Source organism: Cervus elaphus, chromosome 28, assembly GCF_910594005.1.
Source record: "Cervus elaphus chromosome 28, mCerEla1.1, whole genome shotgun sequence".
NCBI classification, from domain to species: Eukaryota; Metazoa; Chordata; class Mammalia; order Artiodactyla; family Cervidae; genus Cervus; species Cervus elaphus.
The window spans coordinates 55,209,719-55,229,461 of record NC_057842.1 but is presented as its reverse complement, the minus strand read 5'-3'; the positions used below and the strand labels follow the sequence as shown (position 1 = coordinate 55,229,461).

At 35.4% G+C, this 19,743-nt stretch overlaps 1 protein-coding gene across 1 annotated transcript in view; it reads left to right on the top strand.

Annotated features, from left to right (window-relative positions):
• The window catches only part of MANEA (mannosidase endo-alpha), a 64,861-nt gene extending 45,564 nt beyond the window's left edge, over positions 1 to 19,297 (top strand). The window contains exons 4-5 of the mRNA XM_043890178.1: positions 12,981 to 13,057; positions 13,911 to 19,297. Of these exons, the coding sequence (XP_043746113.1) occupies positions 12,981 to 13,057; positions 13,911 to 14,580 (747 nt within the window). The 3' untranslated portion in view covers positions 14,581 to 19,297. The remainder of the gene's footprint in view (positions 1 to 12,980; positions 13,058 to 13,910) is intronic.
• The last annotated feature ends 446 nt before the right edge of the window (positions 19,298 to 19,743 follow it).

Sequence of the window (19,743 nt, the reverse complement as noted above, 5' to 3'; positions counted from 1 at the left end):
CAAGAGGTGTGGTCACCAGCATACCTAATCTCTCTGTGCTTCAGATTGTATATATCATGATCAGAAAAATGTGGAACCAGTCAGGGTAATAGTTTCCAAAAAAATTTAGAAACATTTCTTGGTCTTGTGTCTGGTAGTGAACTCGATCCAGTGCCAAAAAATAAACCAGGAACCACGAGACTGGAGTTCTTGTCCCAGCTGAGTACTCTGGGATCTTCAGTTACTTACTTCAATCTTCAATTACTTACTTCATCTTTTTGACTTACCTGCTTCATTTCGAGAATGACAGGATGAAGTGATAAGATGGTTTTATTTATTATATTTTTGTGTAATTTCTGTTGTGTTGGCGTTCAGCATCAATATTTTTATAATTAGATTAAAATTTTGTTTTTGTAGAGTGAAAAACTTTGCTTCCAAATATCAGGAAAAGTTAGTGTTTAATTAATGATAATAACTTACTAGAATAACTGAAACTTCTAAGGCAATATGATACTAATAGAAGAATAATAGTATTGTAAGTTCTGTGCTGATAAACTTGGGTCTAAATTCACAAAACTGTTCACACCTGAAACCTTAAATATAAAATAAATGGGTTCATTATTAACACTTTTTGCCTGCTAATCTTGAAGGAAATAACCTGCCCTTTCCCCCAGTTTGATTAGTATAGATTTACTTTGCCTTTTCCCCCACAAAATGGCCCTTCAACTTATCAATGATTTTACTTTTAAAATATTCTAATGATTATAATATATCTACTTCATTCTTGATTAATGTGCTTCTCATTCTTTGCTTGAGTTTGTTTTACTGTTTCTATTTTTTGAGATGAAAATGTTTTTATTTTCATTCTTTGCTTAGGAATAGAGAGTTTTTAAGGAATTAGCCTCACAGTTAAGCTTTTGTCATAGCTCATTAGTTTTGATTACATAATGCTTTAACCAATATTCATCTCTAAATACACTGTGATTGCAATGTTGATTTATTTATTATTATTAACTTCAACTGAAAGTCATTTAGTGAGTGCCTTTTAAGTCATAAGCAAGCAAAAAAAATTTTGACAATAATAAAAATGTTATTCTACATTATATTTTACAAATGTACACTAATTACTTTTGGAAGAGTAATTGAGTAAAAGTGAAAGTCGCTCAGTACTAAAATGTAAATCATGATTTTTCAAAAAGATTTAGATATCGGCTCTTTTATATACTTGTCTGCATATTCACTAGAACAAGTACTATAGCAGTTTTAACTGTCATTGAGTAGTCTGGTTTTGTAGAGACTAAAAATTTCACAGCTGGAATTCTCCAGGCCAGAATACTGGAGTGGGTAGCCTTTCCCTTCTCCAGGGGAATCTTCCCAACCCAGGGATTGAACCCAGGTCTCCTGCATTGCAGGCAGATCCTTTATACCAGCTGAGCCACAAGGGAAGCCCAAGAATACTGGAGTGGGTAGCCTATCCCTTCTCCAGCGGATCTTCCCAACCCAGGAATTGAACCAGGGTCCCCTGCATTGCAGGCGAATTCTTTACCAACTGAGCTATCAGGGAAGCCCAAATATATTCTTAAACACCGTCTATTTTATTCCCCCACCTCCCAGCCTCTGGTAACCACCATTCCTTTTTGTGTTTTCAAGTTCATTTTATTTTGGATTCCACTATGAGAGAGACATAAAATACTTGTCTTTCATTGTTGGGTCTGTCTCATATCATGATATTAATGTTCATCCACGTTGTTAACAAATGGCAGCGTTTCCTTTTTGCTCATGACTGAATATATTTTCATGGTGTGTGTGCACACGTTTTATTTATTCATTTATTCATTGATAGCTTTTAAATTTTCACTGGAGTAGAGTTGATTTATTACTGCTGTGTTAGTTTCAGGTGTGCACATGTCCACTTTCCTTAGGTTCTTTTCCCATGTAGGTCATTCCAGAGTATTGAATGAGAGTTCCCTGTGCTAAACAGTAGGTTCTTACTAGCTTTCCGTTTTATATATAGTAGTTTATGTCAATCCTTGTCTCCCAGTTTATCCCTCCCCCTCATAGCCCATGTAACCATAAGTTAGCTTTCTACATCTGTGATTCTGTTTTGTAAGTAAGTTCTTCTGTGCTTTTTTTTAGATTCCACATATAAATGACATCATATATTTGTCTTTCTATTAATATGTATGACTTGCTACACTCAGTGTGACAGTCTCTTGGTCCATCCATGTTGCTGCACATGGCATTGTTTTGTTTTATTTTGTTTTATGGTTGAGTAGTATACCACTGTATATATTAATATGCACCACATCTTTATCCATGCCTCTGTCAATGAACATTTAGGTTGCTTGCATATCCTGACTTTTGTAAGCAGAGCTGCAGTGAACAGTGGGGTGTAGATATCTTTTCAAGTGATGATTTTCCTACAGTGTACGTCTAAGAGTGGGATTACTGGGTCATATGGTAGGTCTATTTTTTACTTTTTCGGGAACCTCCATGCTGTGCTCTGTAGTGGCCGTACCAATTTACTTTCCCCTGGACAGTGTAGGAGGGTTCTTTTTCCCCTCCACCCTCTCCAGAATTTATTTTGTATACATTTTTTGATGATGGCCTTTCTAAGCAATGTGATGTGATACTTTGTTGTAGTTTTGGCTTGCATTTCTCTCACGTGTTAGCTGTGTTGAACATCTTTTCATGTGTGTTTTGGCCATCTGTATGCCTTCTTGGAGAAATATCTGTTTAAATCTTCTGCCCATTATTTCAATTGTTTTTTTTTTTTAATATTGAGTTGCATGAGCTGTTTGTGTATTTTGGAGATTAATCCCTTTTTGACTTTGTTCTTTTGTCTCAAGATTGACTTTGGCTATTCAGGGTCTTTTGTAGTTCTATACAAGTCTGAGGATTATTTTTTCTATTTTTGTGAAAAATGACATTGTATTCTGATGCAGTTTGTGTTGAATCTGTAATTAGGTTTGAGCAGTATTTTTAACAGTATTAACTCTTCCAGTTCATGAACTCAGTCTCCTTAAATGTTATGGTGATTTCCTGGTTCAGTCTTGGAATGATTCTAGGAAAGTGTACACTTCTTCTAGGTTATCTGATTTTTTTGGCTTATAAGTATTCCTGGTAGTCTCTTATCACATGTATCTCTATACTCTCAGTTATAATTTATTCTCTTTCATTTCTGATTTTTTTTGTCTTTTTTGTTTTCTTAGTTGTGTTTGATCTAGTTTCATTCTTGTGTATTCTGTCCAGCCCTTTGAAAAGCACCCAGATTTTACGTAAAAGAAACCCATCTGCTAATTTTAAAAGCATTGGTCTGAGAGGCAAAGGCCTGCTGGGATATTCTGTGGGGAAAGAGGCGGGAGGTCTCTGTTCACGCTCCGCTTACTAGAGCCAGCAGGGCAGGCCGCTTGGCTCCGCACCTCCTCACTCCCGGTGGGGGGCGGCATCACTGGGGGTCCCCTCTGTCATGCTCCAGCGCACAGCATTTCTAACACTGTTTTCTAATGCCGTTTATTGAAGACTCCTTTACCCATTGTATGTTGTTGGCGCCTTTGTTATAGATTACATGACTGTATATGTGTGGGTTCTTGACCTTTTAATTGTAATATGTCCTGGTGTGGTTTTCTTTGGGCTCATTTTATTTGGCATTCTCGGGCTTCTTTGACCTGGATGTATTTTCTTCCTTGGGTTAGGGGACTTTTCAGTGACTCCTTCTCCCAGTGAGTTTTCTGCCCCTTTCTGTCTTCCGCTCTTTATAGGGTAGCGTCACATGGTAAGTGTCCCCGAAGTCCCTTCATTTGTCTTCACTGTCTGTCATGCTTTGTCCTGCTCAGATTGGGTAGGGGCCTCGTGCCCTCTCTTTCTGCTTCCGATCTGCTGTTGAACCTCTCTAGTATACTTATCAGAACAGCTATTACATTCTTCAGCTCTGTGATCTCTTATATTTTCTCTTTGTTGCATTTTCACGGTGTTCAGCCTTTCTTCCCCCTTTGAATTTGCTTAGCATTTTTATTACCACTACTTTCAGCTCTTACCAGGTTACTTACTTATCTCTGACCCTTTAAAGTTTGTTTTGTTTTTCTGAGGTTTTATCTTACATTCTCTCATTTGTATTCCTCCCAATAGGTGCCTTCATTTCGCTTAACTCTGTCTTGGTTTCTGTGCATTTAATGACACACTCACCTTTCTCTGTCTTGAAGCACTGACCTTGTATATAAGATGAATCTTATCAGTTAATACCTCCCTAACTGTCTCAAACCCTTGTGGTTGTTTAAGCAGCCTATTTTGTTTTTAATAGCCTCTAATCGTTGAAGGTATGCCAAGACCAGTGTCCTTTAGGTGCTGCCTGAAAGCCTCGTGTTGATTGTGGCTGATTGAAAGTCAGACCCTCAGGCAGCAGGTTTTAACAAGTATGAATATATTCAGCCTTACAGGACCATAATGTAAGCTCCCCTGGCCTCCAGATCCAGGTGATCAACAGGTGTTCCTTCATGGCACCTGCTAAATCCAGGTCACAGGGCATGTAGACGCTCCTCCCTGGGAAATATGTGCTCTGGAGCGTGGCAGAGGAGGCCCAGTGATGCCGCCCACTGCCTGGAGGAGGCAGGTGTGGAGCGCGAGGGCGGCCCCTGCTGGCTCTAGTAAGCGGAGCGTGAACAGAGACCTCCCGCCTCTTTCCCCATAGAATATCCCAGCAGGCCTTTGCCTCTCAGACCAATGCTTTTAAAATTAGCAGAGGGTTTCTTTTACATAAAATCTGGGGACTTTTCAATAGGGCTGCTTTTGCACTGGTCCCTGGACTGAGTGAGTCTGCACGCAAGCCCTTTAAGAGCTACATCCCTTTGGATATTCAAAGCCAGATATCTTGGGGACTCATCTTTCATGTGCTGGTCTTAGAAATTGGTATGCCAGATGTGGGATGTAAACTATTTATTCCTCCGGGAGAAGCTCTGGGTTTTGAGTTCCCTCTGGGTTGTATGTCACTCCTGGGGATGGGGTTTATGACGAGATCCTGTCTCAGCCTTTCCTACCTGCTTCGGTTTGATTTCCCTCTCATATACCAGATGAGATGAGGTCACTCCAGCAGGTTCTTTCTGGAGGGAGCTCTAGATTTGGTTTGCCTGTGGAGGGAGGTAAGTCAGAATCGTCCTACAGCACCCTCTTGAAGCAGAACCATTTTATTTTTCCTAATAGAACAGAGATATAGTTATTTCAATAAAATTATACAGTAAAACTACAAAGAAACAAAAATATTTGATCACTGAGATTATCTGAATTTTGTAAACAAGAAAGTTAACTATAATCGTAAGTACAGTGAATTATAGATATGTTGACATGAAGGAAAATAACCAGAAGAAACACAAAAAATAATTTTAAAATACACCATCCCAGTTGTCACAGCACATGGAAACTTTTCCATAAACAACTTCTACTTGGTCACTTTTCAGTCCTGTGTTTAAATCTGCATTCTGAAATTGGTGTTCCCCCATAGTTTCCACCTGCTTGTACTGTCTTTTTCATCCCTCCACTTTGAGTCTCTGTGCATCCTTAAAGCTTAAGTGGGTCTCTTGATAACACACCACACAGTTTGGTCTTATTTCTTTATCCATCCAGTCACTATGTGCCTTTTGACTAGTGAATTCAATATATTTACATTCAGAGTAATTATTATATTTAGTCTTATTGATTGCATTCTGGTTTTGTATTGTCATTATTTCTTTTTTTCTTATCTCTTTCTGCCTGCATTTGTAAATTGGTTATTTTTCATGGTGATATGCTCTTCTACCCCCTTCTTATGGATCTGCTCTAAATTTTTGCTTTGTGGTTATCAAGGGAGGTTATATAAAACATCTCCTAGATATAACAGTCCATTTTAGGTTTATAGAAACTTATCTATAACTCCGTAGTTCAGTTCAGTCACTCAGTCGTGTCCGACTCTCTGTGACCCCATGAACTGCAGCACGCCAGGCCTCCCTGTCCATCACCAACTCCTGGAGTTTACTCAAACTCATGTCCATTGAGTCAGTGATGCCATCCAGCCATTTCATCCTCTGTTGTCCCCTTCTCCTCCTGCCCCCAGTCCCTCCCAGCATCAGGGTCTTTTCCAATGAGTCAGCTCTTCGCATCAGGTGGCCAAAGTATTGGAGTTTCAGCTTCAGCGTCAGTCCTTCCAATGAACACCCAGGACTGATCTCCTTTAGGATGGACTGGTTGGATCTCCTTGCTCTCCAAGGGACTCTCAAGAGTCTTCTCCAACACCAAGTTATCCACTATTTTGCTCCTTCCTTTTGTATATTGATGTTTTGATGTTACAATTTACCTTTTTTATTGTATATTTATTAACTTATAGTAGTTATTTTTCCTACTTTCATTTAACCTTTAGACTATAGTTGAGTGTATGTGTGGCAGCTCAGTCATGTCCGACTCTCTGCAACCCCATGGACTGTAGGCCGCCAGGCTCCTCTGTTCATGGGGTTTCCCAGGCAAGAATACTGGAATGGGTTGCCATTTCCTTCTCCAGGGGATCTTCCCAACCCAGGGATTGAACTTGCATCTCTTGCATCTCCAGCATTGGCAGGTGGGTTCTTAACCACTGGAGCCACGTGGGAAAGAGTTAACACATTACTGACTGGGGGATTTTACAGAAACTAACGCCTATGGCTTTAATACATTTCCAGACAATAATGTATTAACACACCATCCTACTACAGAGGTACAGTGTTTTAAGTCCAATTCTATATTTCTCATCTTTACCAGAGTACTGTGTAATTTTTTATGTTTTTATTTCAGCTTGAAGAACTTTCACCATTTCTTGCAAGGCAGATATAGTGGTGAACTCCCTCAGATTTTGTTTATTCTGGAAGGGCCTTTACTTATCTTTTCTAGCTGAAGGATAACTTTGCTCAATAAAGTATTCTTGGCTGACCATTTTTATCTTTCAGTTCTTCAAATATGTCATTCCACTGCCCTGAGGCCTAGAGTTTCTACAGATAAATCTTCTGATAGACTAATGGCAGTCCATTGTAGGGTTCATTCTTTTTTTTTCCCCCTGCTTACCTTTAATATCTTGGAGAATGTCTTTTTGCTTTGAGAGAATAGGATAATCTACTAGCTTTAGTGGACTTGTATGTCCAAGTCTTTCCTCAGATTTTGGAAGTTCGCATCTATTATTTCTTTAACTCCCTGACCCTGCCTTCTGTGTCTGGAATCCCGTTTATCCTGACATTTTTCAGGATATATGGATGAATATCTGTAGATCATGTAGGCTTTCTTTGATCTTTTTCTCTTTTTTCTCTTTCAGTTCTCTCTTCTCCTTTGTGTGAGTTCAAAATTTCTCTCCTCCAAGTCAGTCATTCTATCTTCATGTTCTCTTTCCTGCTAAATATTCTCTGTGCTGCATGCTATCTAGTTCTAGAAGTTTTGGTTCTTTTGAAAACTTCATTCTCTTTAATAAAGAATTGTTTATTCACATATTTTATTCATGATTTTATTGAATTGTCTTGAGTTTTCTTGTAACCTGTTGAGTTTTTCATAACATCTGTTTTCAACTCTATCAGATAGTTTGCAATATTCTGTGCCTCTGAGTTTGGCCGCTAGAAATAGATAATTTTTCTGTGATGCCATGTTTCCTTGATTTTTCATATTTGTTTTAGATTTGCACTTTTGTTCTTGCATATGAATTAGTAGGTACCTTCTTAACTCTTTTCTTGTTGCCTTCAGCAGATGGTATGTTACTGTAGTGTTGATATTAGAGTTTTTACTTTGTTTGTGAGTTTGTATCTGCTCTAGTCTTCTTTGTTTCCTCTTTTGAGTGAATTTTTAAACTCTTCTGCCCTGTCTTTTGCTTTTTAAAAGGTTGCTATACCTCCAGTTTGTAGTTTCTGAGCACTCCCTCCCTCTTCCGGAGCTTCCTCTTGGCAGTGGCACTTGGGAACCCACACATGGAGCCAGTGTAGAGGGGCAGTGACGTGTGAGTTTAGCTCGGGGCACATTGGGGGTGCCTGCAGACCCAGTAGGGCGATCCCGGGGCTCCTAGGTGGACTGCTGCTGAGAACAATCCCTTTCCCACCAACTGAAGTTCTTCTTTGCATCTTTCCTAATATCCTCCCTTCCCTAGTTGTAAATGTCATATCTTAGTCCTCTAGGTGAAAGGTTGTTGCTGAACGATAAGACGTGGGATTCTTGGCCTCCGGAGGAGACGGATTCAATCCGGGGCCAGAGACGAGGCTGGATCGCTCAGAGCTTTTGTGTAATAAAGTTTTATTAAAGTATAGAGAAAGCTTCTGACATAGGCATCAGAAGGGGGCAAAAGAGTACCCCCCTCCTAGACTTTTGCTGTATGTTATATAGTCACTCACAGTTTGTTAATGAAATGAAAGGAATGTCATAAAATTTAGAATGGCACCAGATAATTCATCCCAGGCCATAAAACGATTGACTTGAATCTTGTAGAAGGGCAGAATACCAACAAATAGTTCCGTTTACATAGATTAGGGGAACAATACCTGAGTAAGTAAGTTAGGCCGTTTGGCGGAACCAACTTGAAGATAGAGTCTGGGGTTCATTAACATAGCTTAAGACAACATTTCCATACGAAAAAGGAATGTATTGGTTAACTCAAAGTTTGAGAGTAGTTAGCTTTAGGTGAGACCAAGTGTCATGGCAACACAGAATGTTAAGAGAAACCTCCTTTTAAATTTGTATAGAGAAGGAAAAACAGATCGCTGGTTTGTTTCTTCCTGCCGTTTAAGAGAGATAAAAATGTCTGGCACTTACAGCCTCTTTTCTCCATTTGGAGACCCCTGGCCTTCCTGCCTGTTACCCTCTCATAGGTACTGGTGGAGAGAATGGGTTTTTCCAGCGACTTCCAGTCCAGCTGGCTTAGCCAGGCACTTCCTTACCAATCTGCTTTTCCCTCTCGGTGTTTCCTTGGGCAGCACTTGATGCTAAGAAAGTCTGTCCACTGCCACCAAGCTAGCATGTCTCTGTTGACTTCTTTACTTACCTTTGGTCTCCAGTTATGTGCTGAAGTCTCTCTCTGGAGGATTAGACTTCGGCAGGTTCTGTCTCATATGTGAGTGCCTGCCTGGGTCTTCATTGACCGGGTTTTTGCATGACAGGAACAAAGTCTAGGCAGTTTGGCTGACTCCTCTGTTTCCCAGCTCAAATAGAAGTTTGTCTCTTATCTTCATGGTGGGTGAGACAACTCCTGGGTTCCTTGGCGTAAGACACTAGGTCCTAAAACACCACGGAGGCACTTTTGCTCATGTATGAATAATCTCATGTTGATTTAAAAGGGAATAAATAATAGGAACATTTTATGCCATCATGTTTCTAATCCCACTCTCCAGGATCATCAGGTTTTCACTTAAAGAGGTTCACTTTGGGTGCATGGTTAAAATTAGAAGCATGAAATGAGGAAACATCTATACACTATACTCTATATCTATATATAGAGGAAACATCTATATGACTCTTACTTCCCCTTCTAAAGATATTGCAAACATCTGATTTTATATATATATATATATATATATGATTCTGTCATTTTTAAAGTGGTAGTATTGGTCTAATAATTCTGTTTTTTTCCCAAACAGAATAGAGAAATGGTGATACATCACTTTATTAATTAAACCTACAAAGAAATATCATTACCATTAATGAGTTAGAAATATGAAGGATAATATTAAATGTTGGATATCAATAATAGCTTTTTGGATTACTATAAATGTATTGATTTCCATTTTATAGAAAGAAAGCCATTTATAGTTTGCAGCTTTACAAGCAAATTCATTTTAATGTAGGATATTTGTTTAAATATGGCATCCTTTATATATAAAATGAAACTTACTTAGAAAATGTTGCATCTAAAGGGAGATTATCCAAGGTTACATTATGTAAGAGTATGAAAATACAAGCATCCTTGTCAATTTTCTTTTGGTTGAAGTTAAAATGCAAATACTAGAGCTACTGCAAAGTCTGCCCTAGCAGTACTTAGAGTATACTGCAGAAATGAGTATATTTTGTTACTACTAAAACCTTTCTTTGTATAATATTACTGAAATTTTATTAAAAGTGGGAAATGAGTTACACTGAATGTTGTCTGACTTTAAAATTAATTCTATGAAAACTAGTAGCACTGATTAATGCAAAATACATTTCACTTTAATTAAGGTAGCTGAAAACAAAGACATTTTATATTGCAGTAGCACATAAGTCTCTAATTCCATATATGCTTCATAGGAACCACTCTAAAATTAAAATATTATCAATAAGTTTATTAGATTTCCATAAAGATTTATAATGGTAAGTCAGTAAAATTAGTAATAAAAATGAAAGTGCTCATAGTTGTTTTGCAGATCTTAAGTAGATAGTACACATGATCTTTTCTTTAAATGACAGTCTATTCCACTAGTAGTAAATGACCTACACAATGGTTTTGGTAGCCAAAATTAGTTTTTCTTGATTTATATATAATCTTTTTTGGTTAGAAAAATTGAATTTTCTGTGCACAGTATTTTAAAAGTATTTTTGGTTTCTGCTTTCTACTCTCTTGGTAGTGATGTATAAACCACATCAGTAATGAGTGTTCTGAAAATTATTGTTCAGTATAGTATGTTTTTGATTTTTAAGTAATTTTGTTATAAATTATCTGAATAGTACATATTAAATGTAGATTCTTTTGTAAAATGCTATTTTAATTGTATAGGAGAATCTGTCATTTAAAGACATTTGCTATTGATTGCATTTAAATGTAAACTTAATGTTCACACATGGAAAAAGAATCTAGGTTTTTCTAGATCATACTTTGTTTTTCCTTTTTTTAAGGAAAGATACATCTGAATATAGAATATATTCCTATTTATCCTTTAAAAGGAATATGCATACAGGATGGACAAACATTTGAGCTTTGAATTCAGGTTGCTTATGTTGCCTCCAGCTGGCAGGGTGACAACTCATTGAACCTGCCTTACCTTTGATTGCTTCATATGGAGATACTGCTCGTAACTACCTTATAGAGGTGTGAGAATTAACTGAGGTTAAAAAGTATAAAATATTTAGAGCATTATTTAAACGAGAAAGCACTTAGGAAACATTATTACTGTTTGTTAGAATTCTCTGGCAACTTTTGTGTTCAGTAAGTGTTCATCTTACCTTGCCAAGAAAGACTTATACTCTGAGAACTGTAAAACATTAATAAAGGAAACTGAAGATAATTCAAAGAAATGGGAAGATATACCATACTTGAGGATTAGAAGAAGTAATATTGTTAAAAGATCTATACTACCCAAAGCAATCTACAGATTTATTGTGATCCTTATCAAATTATCTATGACATTTTTCACAGAAGCAGGACAAATAATCCTAAAATTCATATGGAACCATATAAGACCCAGAACTGCCAAAGCAATCCTGAAGAAAAAGAACAAAGCATGAGGCATAACCCTCCCTTCAGGCAATACTATAAAGCCACAGTTATCAAGACAGCATGGTTTTGGCACAAAAATAAACATATGGATCAATGGAACACAATAGAGCCCAGCAGTAAACCCACATACCTACAATCAATCTGTGACAAAGGAGGCAAGTATATACAGTGGGAAAAGAATCTCTTCAGCAAGTGTTGCTGGTAAAGTTGGAAAACTGCATGTAAATCAATGAAGTTAGAATACACCCTCACACCATACACAAAAATAAACTCAAAACGGCTGAAAGACTTAAGACATGATGCCATAAAACTCCTAGAAGCGAACATAGGCAGAACATTCTCTGATGTAAATTTTACCAGTATTTTCTTGGGTCAGTCTCGCAAGGCAATAGAATTGAAAACAAACAATAGGACCTAATCAGATTATAAGCTTTTGCATAGCAAAGGAAACCTAAAAAATGGAAGAACGAATGTGTTTGCAAATGAAGCAACCAATAAGGGCCTAATTTCCAAAATACATAAACAGCTCATACAATTCAGTAACAGAAAAACAAGCAACCCAATCCAAAAATGGGCAGAAGACCTAAATTAGACATTTCTCCAAAGAAGAAATACAGATGGCAGTAGCCAAATGAAAACTCAACCTACTAATTATTAGAGAAATATAAATGAAAACTATAATGAAGTGCCGCCTCACACAAGTCAGGATGGCCAACAGTAAAAAGTCTACAAATAACAAATGCTAGAGAAGGTGTGGAGAAAAGGGAACCCTCCTACACTCTTGGTGGGGATGTAACTTGGTGCAACCACTGTGGAAAGCGTGATGGAGGTTCCTCAGGAAACTGAAAATATAATTATATTACCTAGCAATTCCACTCCTGGGTTTATATCCAGACAAAACTATAATTCAAAAAGAGACTTGCACCCCTGTGTTCATAGCAGCACTGTTCCCAAGAGCCAAGACATGGAAGCAGCCTAAATGTCTTATCAATAGATGAATGGATAAAGAAGATGTGGTACATAGACACAGCAGGATATTCTCAGCCATTAAAAAGGAATGAAATGATGCCATTTGCAGCCACATGGATGGACCTAGAGATTATCATACAGAATGAAGTAAGAAAGAGACACCACCACATGCTGTCACTTGTATGTGGAATCTAAAACGTGACACAAATGAGTCTGTCTATGAAGCAGAATCACAGACGTGGAGAACAGTGCTGGGTCCTTCAGGGTGGGGAGGGATGGAGTGGGAGGTTGGGGGTTAGTATATGTAAGCTTTTATATAGAGGATGAATAATCAACAAGCTCCTACTGTATAGCACAAACAACCATTTTCAGTATCCCATGATACACCATGGAAAAGAATACAAATATAAAAAAGAATGTATACATGTATAACTGAGTCACTTTTCTGTACAGTAGTAATGAACACATTGTTACTCAGCTATCTAAGTCAGCTTCAATAAGGTATTCATCTTAAGGTTGTCAGTTTATTAAAAATGCGGGATATGATTTCATCTTTATTTTTATATCATAATTCTTTCTCTATCAATATTTTTTGTTTTAGGTCACTTTTCATATTGAACCATATAAGAATCGAGATGATAAAAGCATGTACCAAAATGTCAAGTACATTATAGACAAGTGAGTTTCTTCTCTCCTATAATTGCTGTTATAAGTACATTTAAATGATATTTGAGAGATTTGAATGGCATAGTATGACATTAATATCAGTTTAATTTTGTAATGAATATTGCAATCATTTTGAGGAACTTTTCTGTATTTCCTTATAATTCAGTTTCTCTATGAATAATTACGGGTTGCTGTTTTTACTCTTATGTGTATATTAGACCATGATGTTTGTCATCTAACATTTTAAATTGTTACAAAGTTGTTTGTAACATATTTGTAAAAATAATTTACACAATTATTCTGTAAATTTTATGAATGTAAAGTTGTCTTTTTTTTTAAAAAAAAAAGTTCAGAATATGAAATGTGAATTGCTATTAGGTATGGTAGATTCACATCTAATATTTTCGTTTATGTTTCAATATGTTTACAAGGAAAGAATTTATTAATACAGTTTCATTTTGTTTAAGGGTTTACTGATAATAGTCTGTGACAGATGCCATACTCTTATAAAGAAACATGTCAGCAACAGTTGGGACATGTATCAGTTAGAATACACACACATAGAAAAGCAGTATTTTCATATAGAAAAATGGATTTTTTATTGTGTTAGTCATCATTTTTAAACCTCAATATAAGTAATTACTTTCTTGTTTGTTAATGTCTTAATGTATCCAGTATCTCATTTCCCAATGTGTAAAATTAAAAATGCATTTTTAATGATTACACTTACATAGCTAATTCCACAAAGAAGATGAACAATACACTTAAACTGTACTGATTACCTTCATTTTCAGTACATAAATAATTGGCTGTGGTAAATAAGTCATGAATTTTCATTTTATTTTCATATATGTTTATATTCTAGATATGGAAATCATCCTGCCTTTTACAGGTACAAGACTAAGAACGGCAATGCTCTTCCAATGTTTTATATCTATGATTCCTATATCACAGCATCTCAAAAATGGGCCAATCTGTTAACCAGCTCAGGGTCTCAGAGCATTCGCAACTCTCCTTATGATGCATTGTTTATTGCACTTCTAGTAGATAAAAAGCATAGATATGGAATTCTTCGAGGTGGTTTTGATGGAATTTACACATACTTTGCCACAAATGGCTTTACGTATGGCTCATCCTTTGAAAACTGGGCTAACATAAAATATTTTTGTGATCAGTTCGACCTAATGTTCATCCCAAGTGTGGGTCCAGGATACATAGATACCAGCATCCGACCGTGGAACTCTCAGAACACTCGTAACCGAGTCAACGGGAAATATTATGAGACTGCTCTGAGAGCTGCACTCCAAGCCCATCCCAGTATAATTTCCATCACCTCTTTTAATGAGTGGCATGAAGGAACTCAGATTGAAAGAGCTGTTCCCAAAAGAACCAGTAATATCGTGTACCTGGATTACCGGCCTCATAAACCAAGTCTTTATCTAGAGCTAACTCGCAAGTGGTCTGAAAAATACAGAAAGGAAAGAGCAATTTATGCATTAGGTCACCAGGAACTTAGCACACAACCTGTTTCTTAATGGATTGATTTAAGTTTAATAATTATAGAAATTACCTAATTTCAGTACATTCATTTTGTTTTGAGTTATGGGAAGAAAACTGTAAAAATCAATATGTACTGTTACCATTATCTCTAATAAAAATAATTTGTACATTGTTAAGGATAGTAATATCATTGCCACCTTTCACAGTGTTACACTGAGAGAAAAGTTGTGCAAATAATATTCCTTATGGCATAAATTTGCTGAATCTGTGACTGGAATTGAAATCTTGCTTTGATAGCTGTTTTTATTTCACAATAGGCAGTTGCTTGTGTTTCAAAGAGTAGTTAGCACACAGTTAATCCTACTAGTATTCTGCACCCAAAGAAACAGAACTATGTATATATTTGATAATGTCTGTTCAAGAACAAAGATGTAAAAGATACATGGTTCATTTTTTAATGATCTAATCAACTTTGTCCTATTAGCATTCAGACTCTGGAAAACATTCCAATAATTCTTCAGAAGAAAATATGCCTTAAGCCTTACTGAGATAAGGCCTGCTTTCTGTAACATAATATATATCATCATAGGCAGATTTCTGGTTTCCTAAACCTTGCTAGGTATTTTGCATGTCTAATGTTTCTACTTTGTAATGATGAATTCCAGACTTCAGAAGGAAAATCTTTTCATAAAGGCTTTTCATAAAAGTTAAAAATTGCTTCTCAGTTATTGAAAAAACATAGCTGATTTACAAGTATTATGGAAATACAATGCCTAAAATACTATTTTTAGGCTATCTTGTCAGTCTTTAACTTGTTGTTTTATTATTCATGTTTTTAAATTTAATGTTAATTAGAATGAATTGTTAAGAAAAGTTGATACTAACATTGGATTGCCACCTTTTAAGTTTTTAAGCTATTTTTACTAAAGCTAACAGAGAAAATTTACTTAGCGTTTCAGATTTTAAGGATATGGAAATAAAATTTCATTCCTAAGTTTGACTTTTTATTAGATATAACATTTAAGAATGGAAATATTTAAGAGACTTTAAATTACTGTATATAATAATATCCCCATCTAAAAACATTATGCTTTTATGTTACCTAATAGGTTAAAGACTTGTGGTCTGCTGTCATATTGTGACAAATTGACCATCTGTAAAAAATGAATCTCTTTAAAAGCTAGAGAATAAAAGACACTCTGTTATTTTAGTTAATATTTTTAACTAGAACTATAGAAAAAAAAAAACTAATATATATGCTCTTACATGAATATTTTTTAGATATTTATTCAATGTTAGCAATACAGAATACACATAGTCAGAATATAAGGACGTTCATTCAGAAACAAATAGTGGAATTTGTTATAAATGTCATTGTCTAATGAGTTATTTTTAAGCAGTGCTTTCAAAGCCAACTAGCATGTCTTTGAAAAGAGGCATGATTAATGTTACACTGATTTATAACTTGAGAATTTGCCATATCTCAGAATATTCAGACCATGGGAAATTAGTACATTAGTAATTAGTAAATTCACTTTCTAGAGGAAATTACAAGAATAACTCGCTATAATATTATAACCATCTTCATAGGCACACTCATGCTGATATAACCTGTGGATTTTTTTTTTGTTTTTATTACACTCAGTTTGCCACTGTATGTTTTCTTAGGGATAAACTCTAAATATGTCATACCTAATAATTTTTATAACTTACTATATTTTATTAAAGTTTAGTTAGATATCTACCACACAGGAATTTTTGTCTTTGCTTATGTTATATGCTTGAACCCATAGTAACAGACAGTTTTATGAAACAGTTCTGAGGTTAAGAGAAAGTATGTAAAACAAAGTCAGCGAGTCCTCAGCACAGACACCACTTTCCTCTCCTGCTCTCATTATAGATCTCGATCATCTAGGATCGCAGACGCACCTCTGAGCTTTGCTGTGGTTCCCAACACACTACCCCAACCAGCCACTAACAGTCAGATTTCAAATTAAGATAAGATAGATTCTGTCTTCATTGCAGAAAATTAATTCTCAAGGGAAGAATGTTTGGAATCAGCTCTAAAGATAGTTTACTAGTTTATAATTCTTTGAATATGTTTATTTTCTTTTTTAAAAAAAGTTATTTGAAAGAATTATCTCTAATGATTTTGTTATCCTTAGGGAAGAACGCTTTCAAAATCTTCCTCAGGTATTCATTACCATTTAACTCACAACAAGTTTAGATTGTATAATCACAAAAATTATTTGCTTTTATTTAATTCAATAAACTAAAGGAACTATTAAAAGGGAGAAGTAGTGTAATATATATAATGCTTGGATCAAAATGAATTATTATTATTTTAAGGTTTAATCAGGCTAATTTTTTTGACTGTATAAAAACCAAATCTTTCTTTTATTGCTCCCTTTTTAAGGACTGATATTGTAAAAAACTGCTGTTATTAATGTTGATCTCAGTTCTATATTAATTTTTTTGTTTTAAAAGTACAATTTAAAAATGACTATTTTGTTGTGTAAAATAGTTGACTTTCATCTGATAAGAGCATGCACAGAATAAATTGTATCTAAGATATAAAACTATTTATTTATGAAATGTTTAATTTCTGATTAACAGTTAAAAAGTAGTATTCAGTCAGCACTCTATAGCATTTAAAAAGAAGACATCTTTTTACTGTACATACTTTTAAAATCTGTGAACTTGTGTTATACACAGAAAAATAAAAAAACCATTTCTCAAATTTAAAAATTTCCTATTTTTTATTCTTTGGGCATAATCGTATTGCTCTGACATCCTTTAGGAAACTGATCTTTCCTGAACCAGCTCAGTTGGTAAAAAGTCTGCCTGTAATGCAGGAGACACAGGTTTCATCCCTGGATTGGGAAGGTCCCCTGGAGGAGGAAACCCATTCCAGTGTTCCAGTCCCATTCCAGTGTTCTTGTCTGGAGAATTGCAGGGACAGAGGAGCCTGAGTGACGAACACTTTCAGTTTCACTTTAAAACATCAAAGCACCAAACCACTCCTCAGTCGCTGTGCTGGGCGGAGTCGCTCAGTCGTGTTGGACTCTGCAACCCTGTGGCCTGCAGCCCGCCAGGCTCCTCGGTCCATGGGATTCTCCAGGCAAGAACACTGGAGCGGGCTGCCATGCCCTCCTCCAAGGGAACTTCCCAACCCAGGTCTCCCACATTGCAGGTGGATTCTTTACTGCCTGAGCCATAACCAAACCTTTTTTGAAACTGACCAGACTTATGAAATTTAAACACCATGGCTGCTCATAAACTCTACAGTGCTTACATGTGGAAGCAGTCCTTAAAAGTTTTTACCTAAATTTTGAATTAAGGGTGGACAGTTATGTCCCCTAGTGTAGAAGCAATATTTTTTTTTTTTTACTACCAGCAAAATTTCAGTTATTTTTACAAATATTTACAATTTCAAAATGAAAAATTGAACCAAAAAGAATTTTTTGGCTCAGCTATTTCTTTTTTTAAAAAATGCACTTTAAATTGTATACTGATTGTTATATATCCACATAAAGGCTAAATATTACTGTATGCTTAATATAAGATTACTGTCCTGGAGAATTCAGGTACTACTTTGGCTTACTTACAGAGACACATTCATCCTTAGTCAAATCAAAGAACTCAGACATAGTGCTGTTATGTTCCAACTATCAGTGACGGGAAGAACAGTTTTCAATGTGACTAGATTTTGCTGTTGTTACAATTACTATTTATGAATCAAAAGACAGAATAATTTAAGACCTAATAAGCAAGTAGTCACAGATCTAAAATTTATTAAGCTCAAAACTTGTAGCACCTTTTATATTGTATGTTCTAAACTTCATCTAAGGTAGCCTATATATTGAATTTATATAACCATAAATGTAACCATAAAGTTAAAATGCCTTTTAGAGTCTATCCCATTGAAATAATTATTTCACTATACAAAAGAATGATGTACCACGGTAACAATAATTCTATATACAATTCATTTATAGTTTATGATTGTATCATCATGCTTTTGTGTTTTTGACTTTTTAAAAGAATAGGTTAAAAATCTGAACAACAGTCAAACCACACAAAGTGGCAGTCTTCAGCTACTTAACAGCATTTAAAATAAATATGTTAATTAAAGAATTATGTTCATGGATAAAAGTATTTTTGAGTCAGTTTTACAAAAGCCATTTGAAAACACTATATATCACCATGTTAATTTGATTATAGTATCTAAAGTGACCTTTATCCTGATCTTGAAAAATATCAAATTCAAAAGAGAAAATACTTTAAAGGAAATTCAGTTGTAATACATGCAATACATTTTAGAAACTTATGTTTGAACAGAGTCACCTAAGAGTAGCTGCCATACTTTTTCAGTGTATGCACACTAAATTTATATTTATTGACCACCATTCTATATAACGTTTTTTTAATCACCCATATTATCCATATGACAGACTCTTAAGCTATTACTATTATGATAGAGAAGTCCAATCTGACATCATGTAAAAAGTCAACTGCAAATCTGATTGCTGAATTCTTCCTTGATAATTTGCTGTTGTTATATTTATTTAAAGTACATTCTTGAAAATTATGTTCTTGGTTTTTCAGGTATCGTGTAAGAACAATATGTAGTGACAGTCATTCTATGAACAGTAGTTGAAGTCAAATTTTATTTTTCTTCATATGAGTATTATGTGTTTGTAGCTTAAGGCTTAATTTAATTTGCAAATAAAATATTCCATTAACACAGTATTTTGTCATTTCATTTTTTTACTTGAGTCATCCTCTACTAAAATTTAATGTTTCCTCTTATAAGAATATGTACACACTGACTCTGCAGAAAGGATTTGACATATTTTTTCTAAGAAATCGTTACAAAATTAATATATAATCAATGATGCAATTTTAAAAGGAATAGATATATGATACTAGTGTATATGGTTGATTACACACTTGGTAGTGAGAGAGCTTCTGAGCAGTGAATGCAAGATGTTATGTGGCTCTTGTTGCCGGAAAAGAAGCACTCCCTCCCCTATGAAGACAGACTTTGCCTCGTCAATACATTTTAAAATACATGTCTCAAACAGGCATTATACCTAGGACCAAAACTGCAGAAACCTACTGGTAACTACCAGGTATTGTAAGTAAATGCATGAGATTTATACCCTGTAAGTACTAGCAACTGTGGACAATTGTAA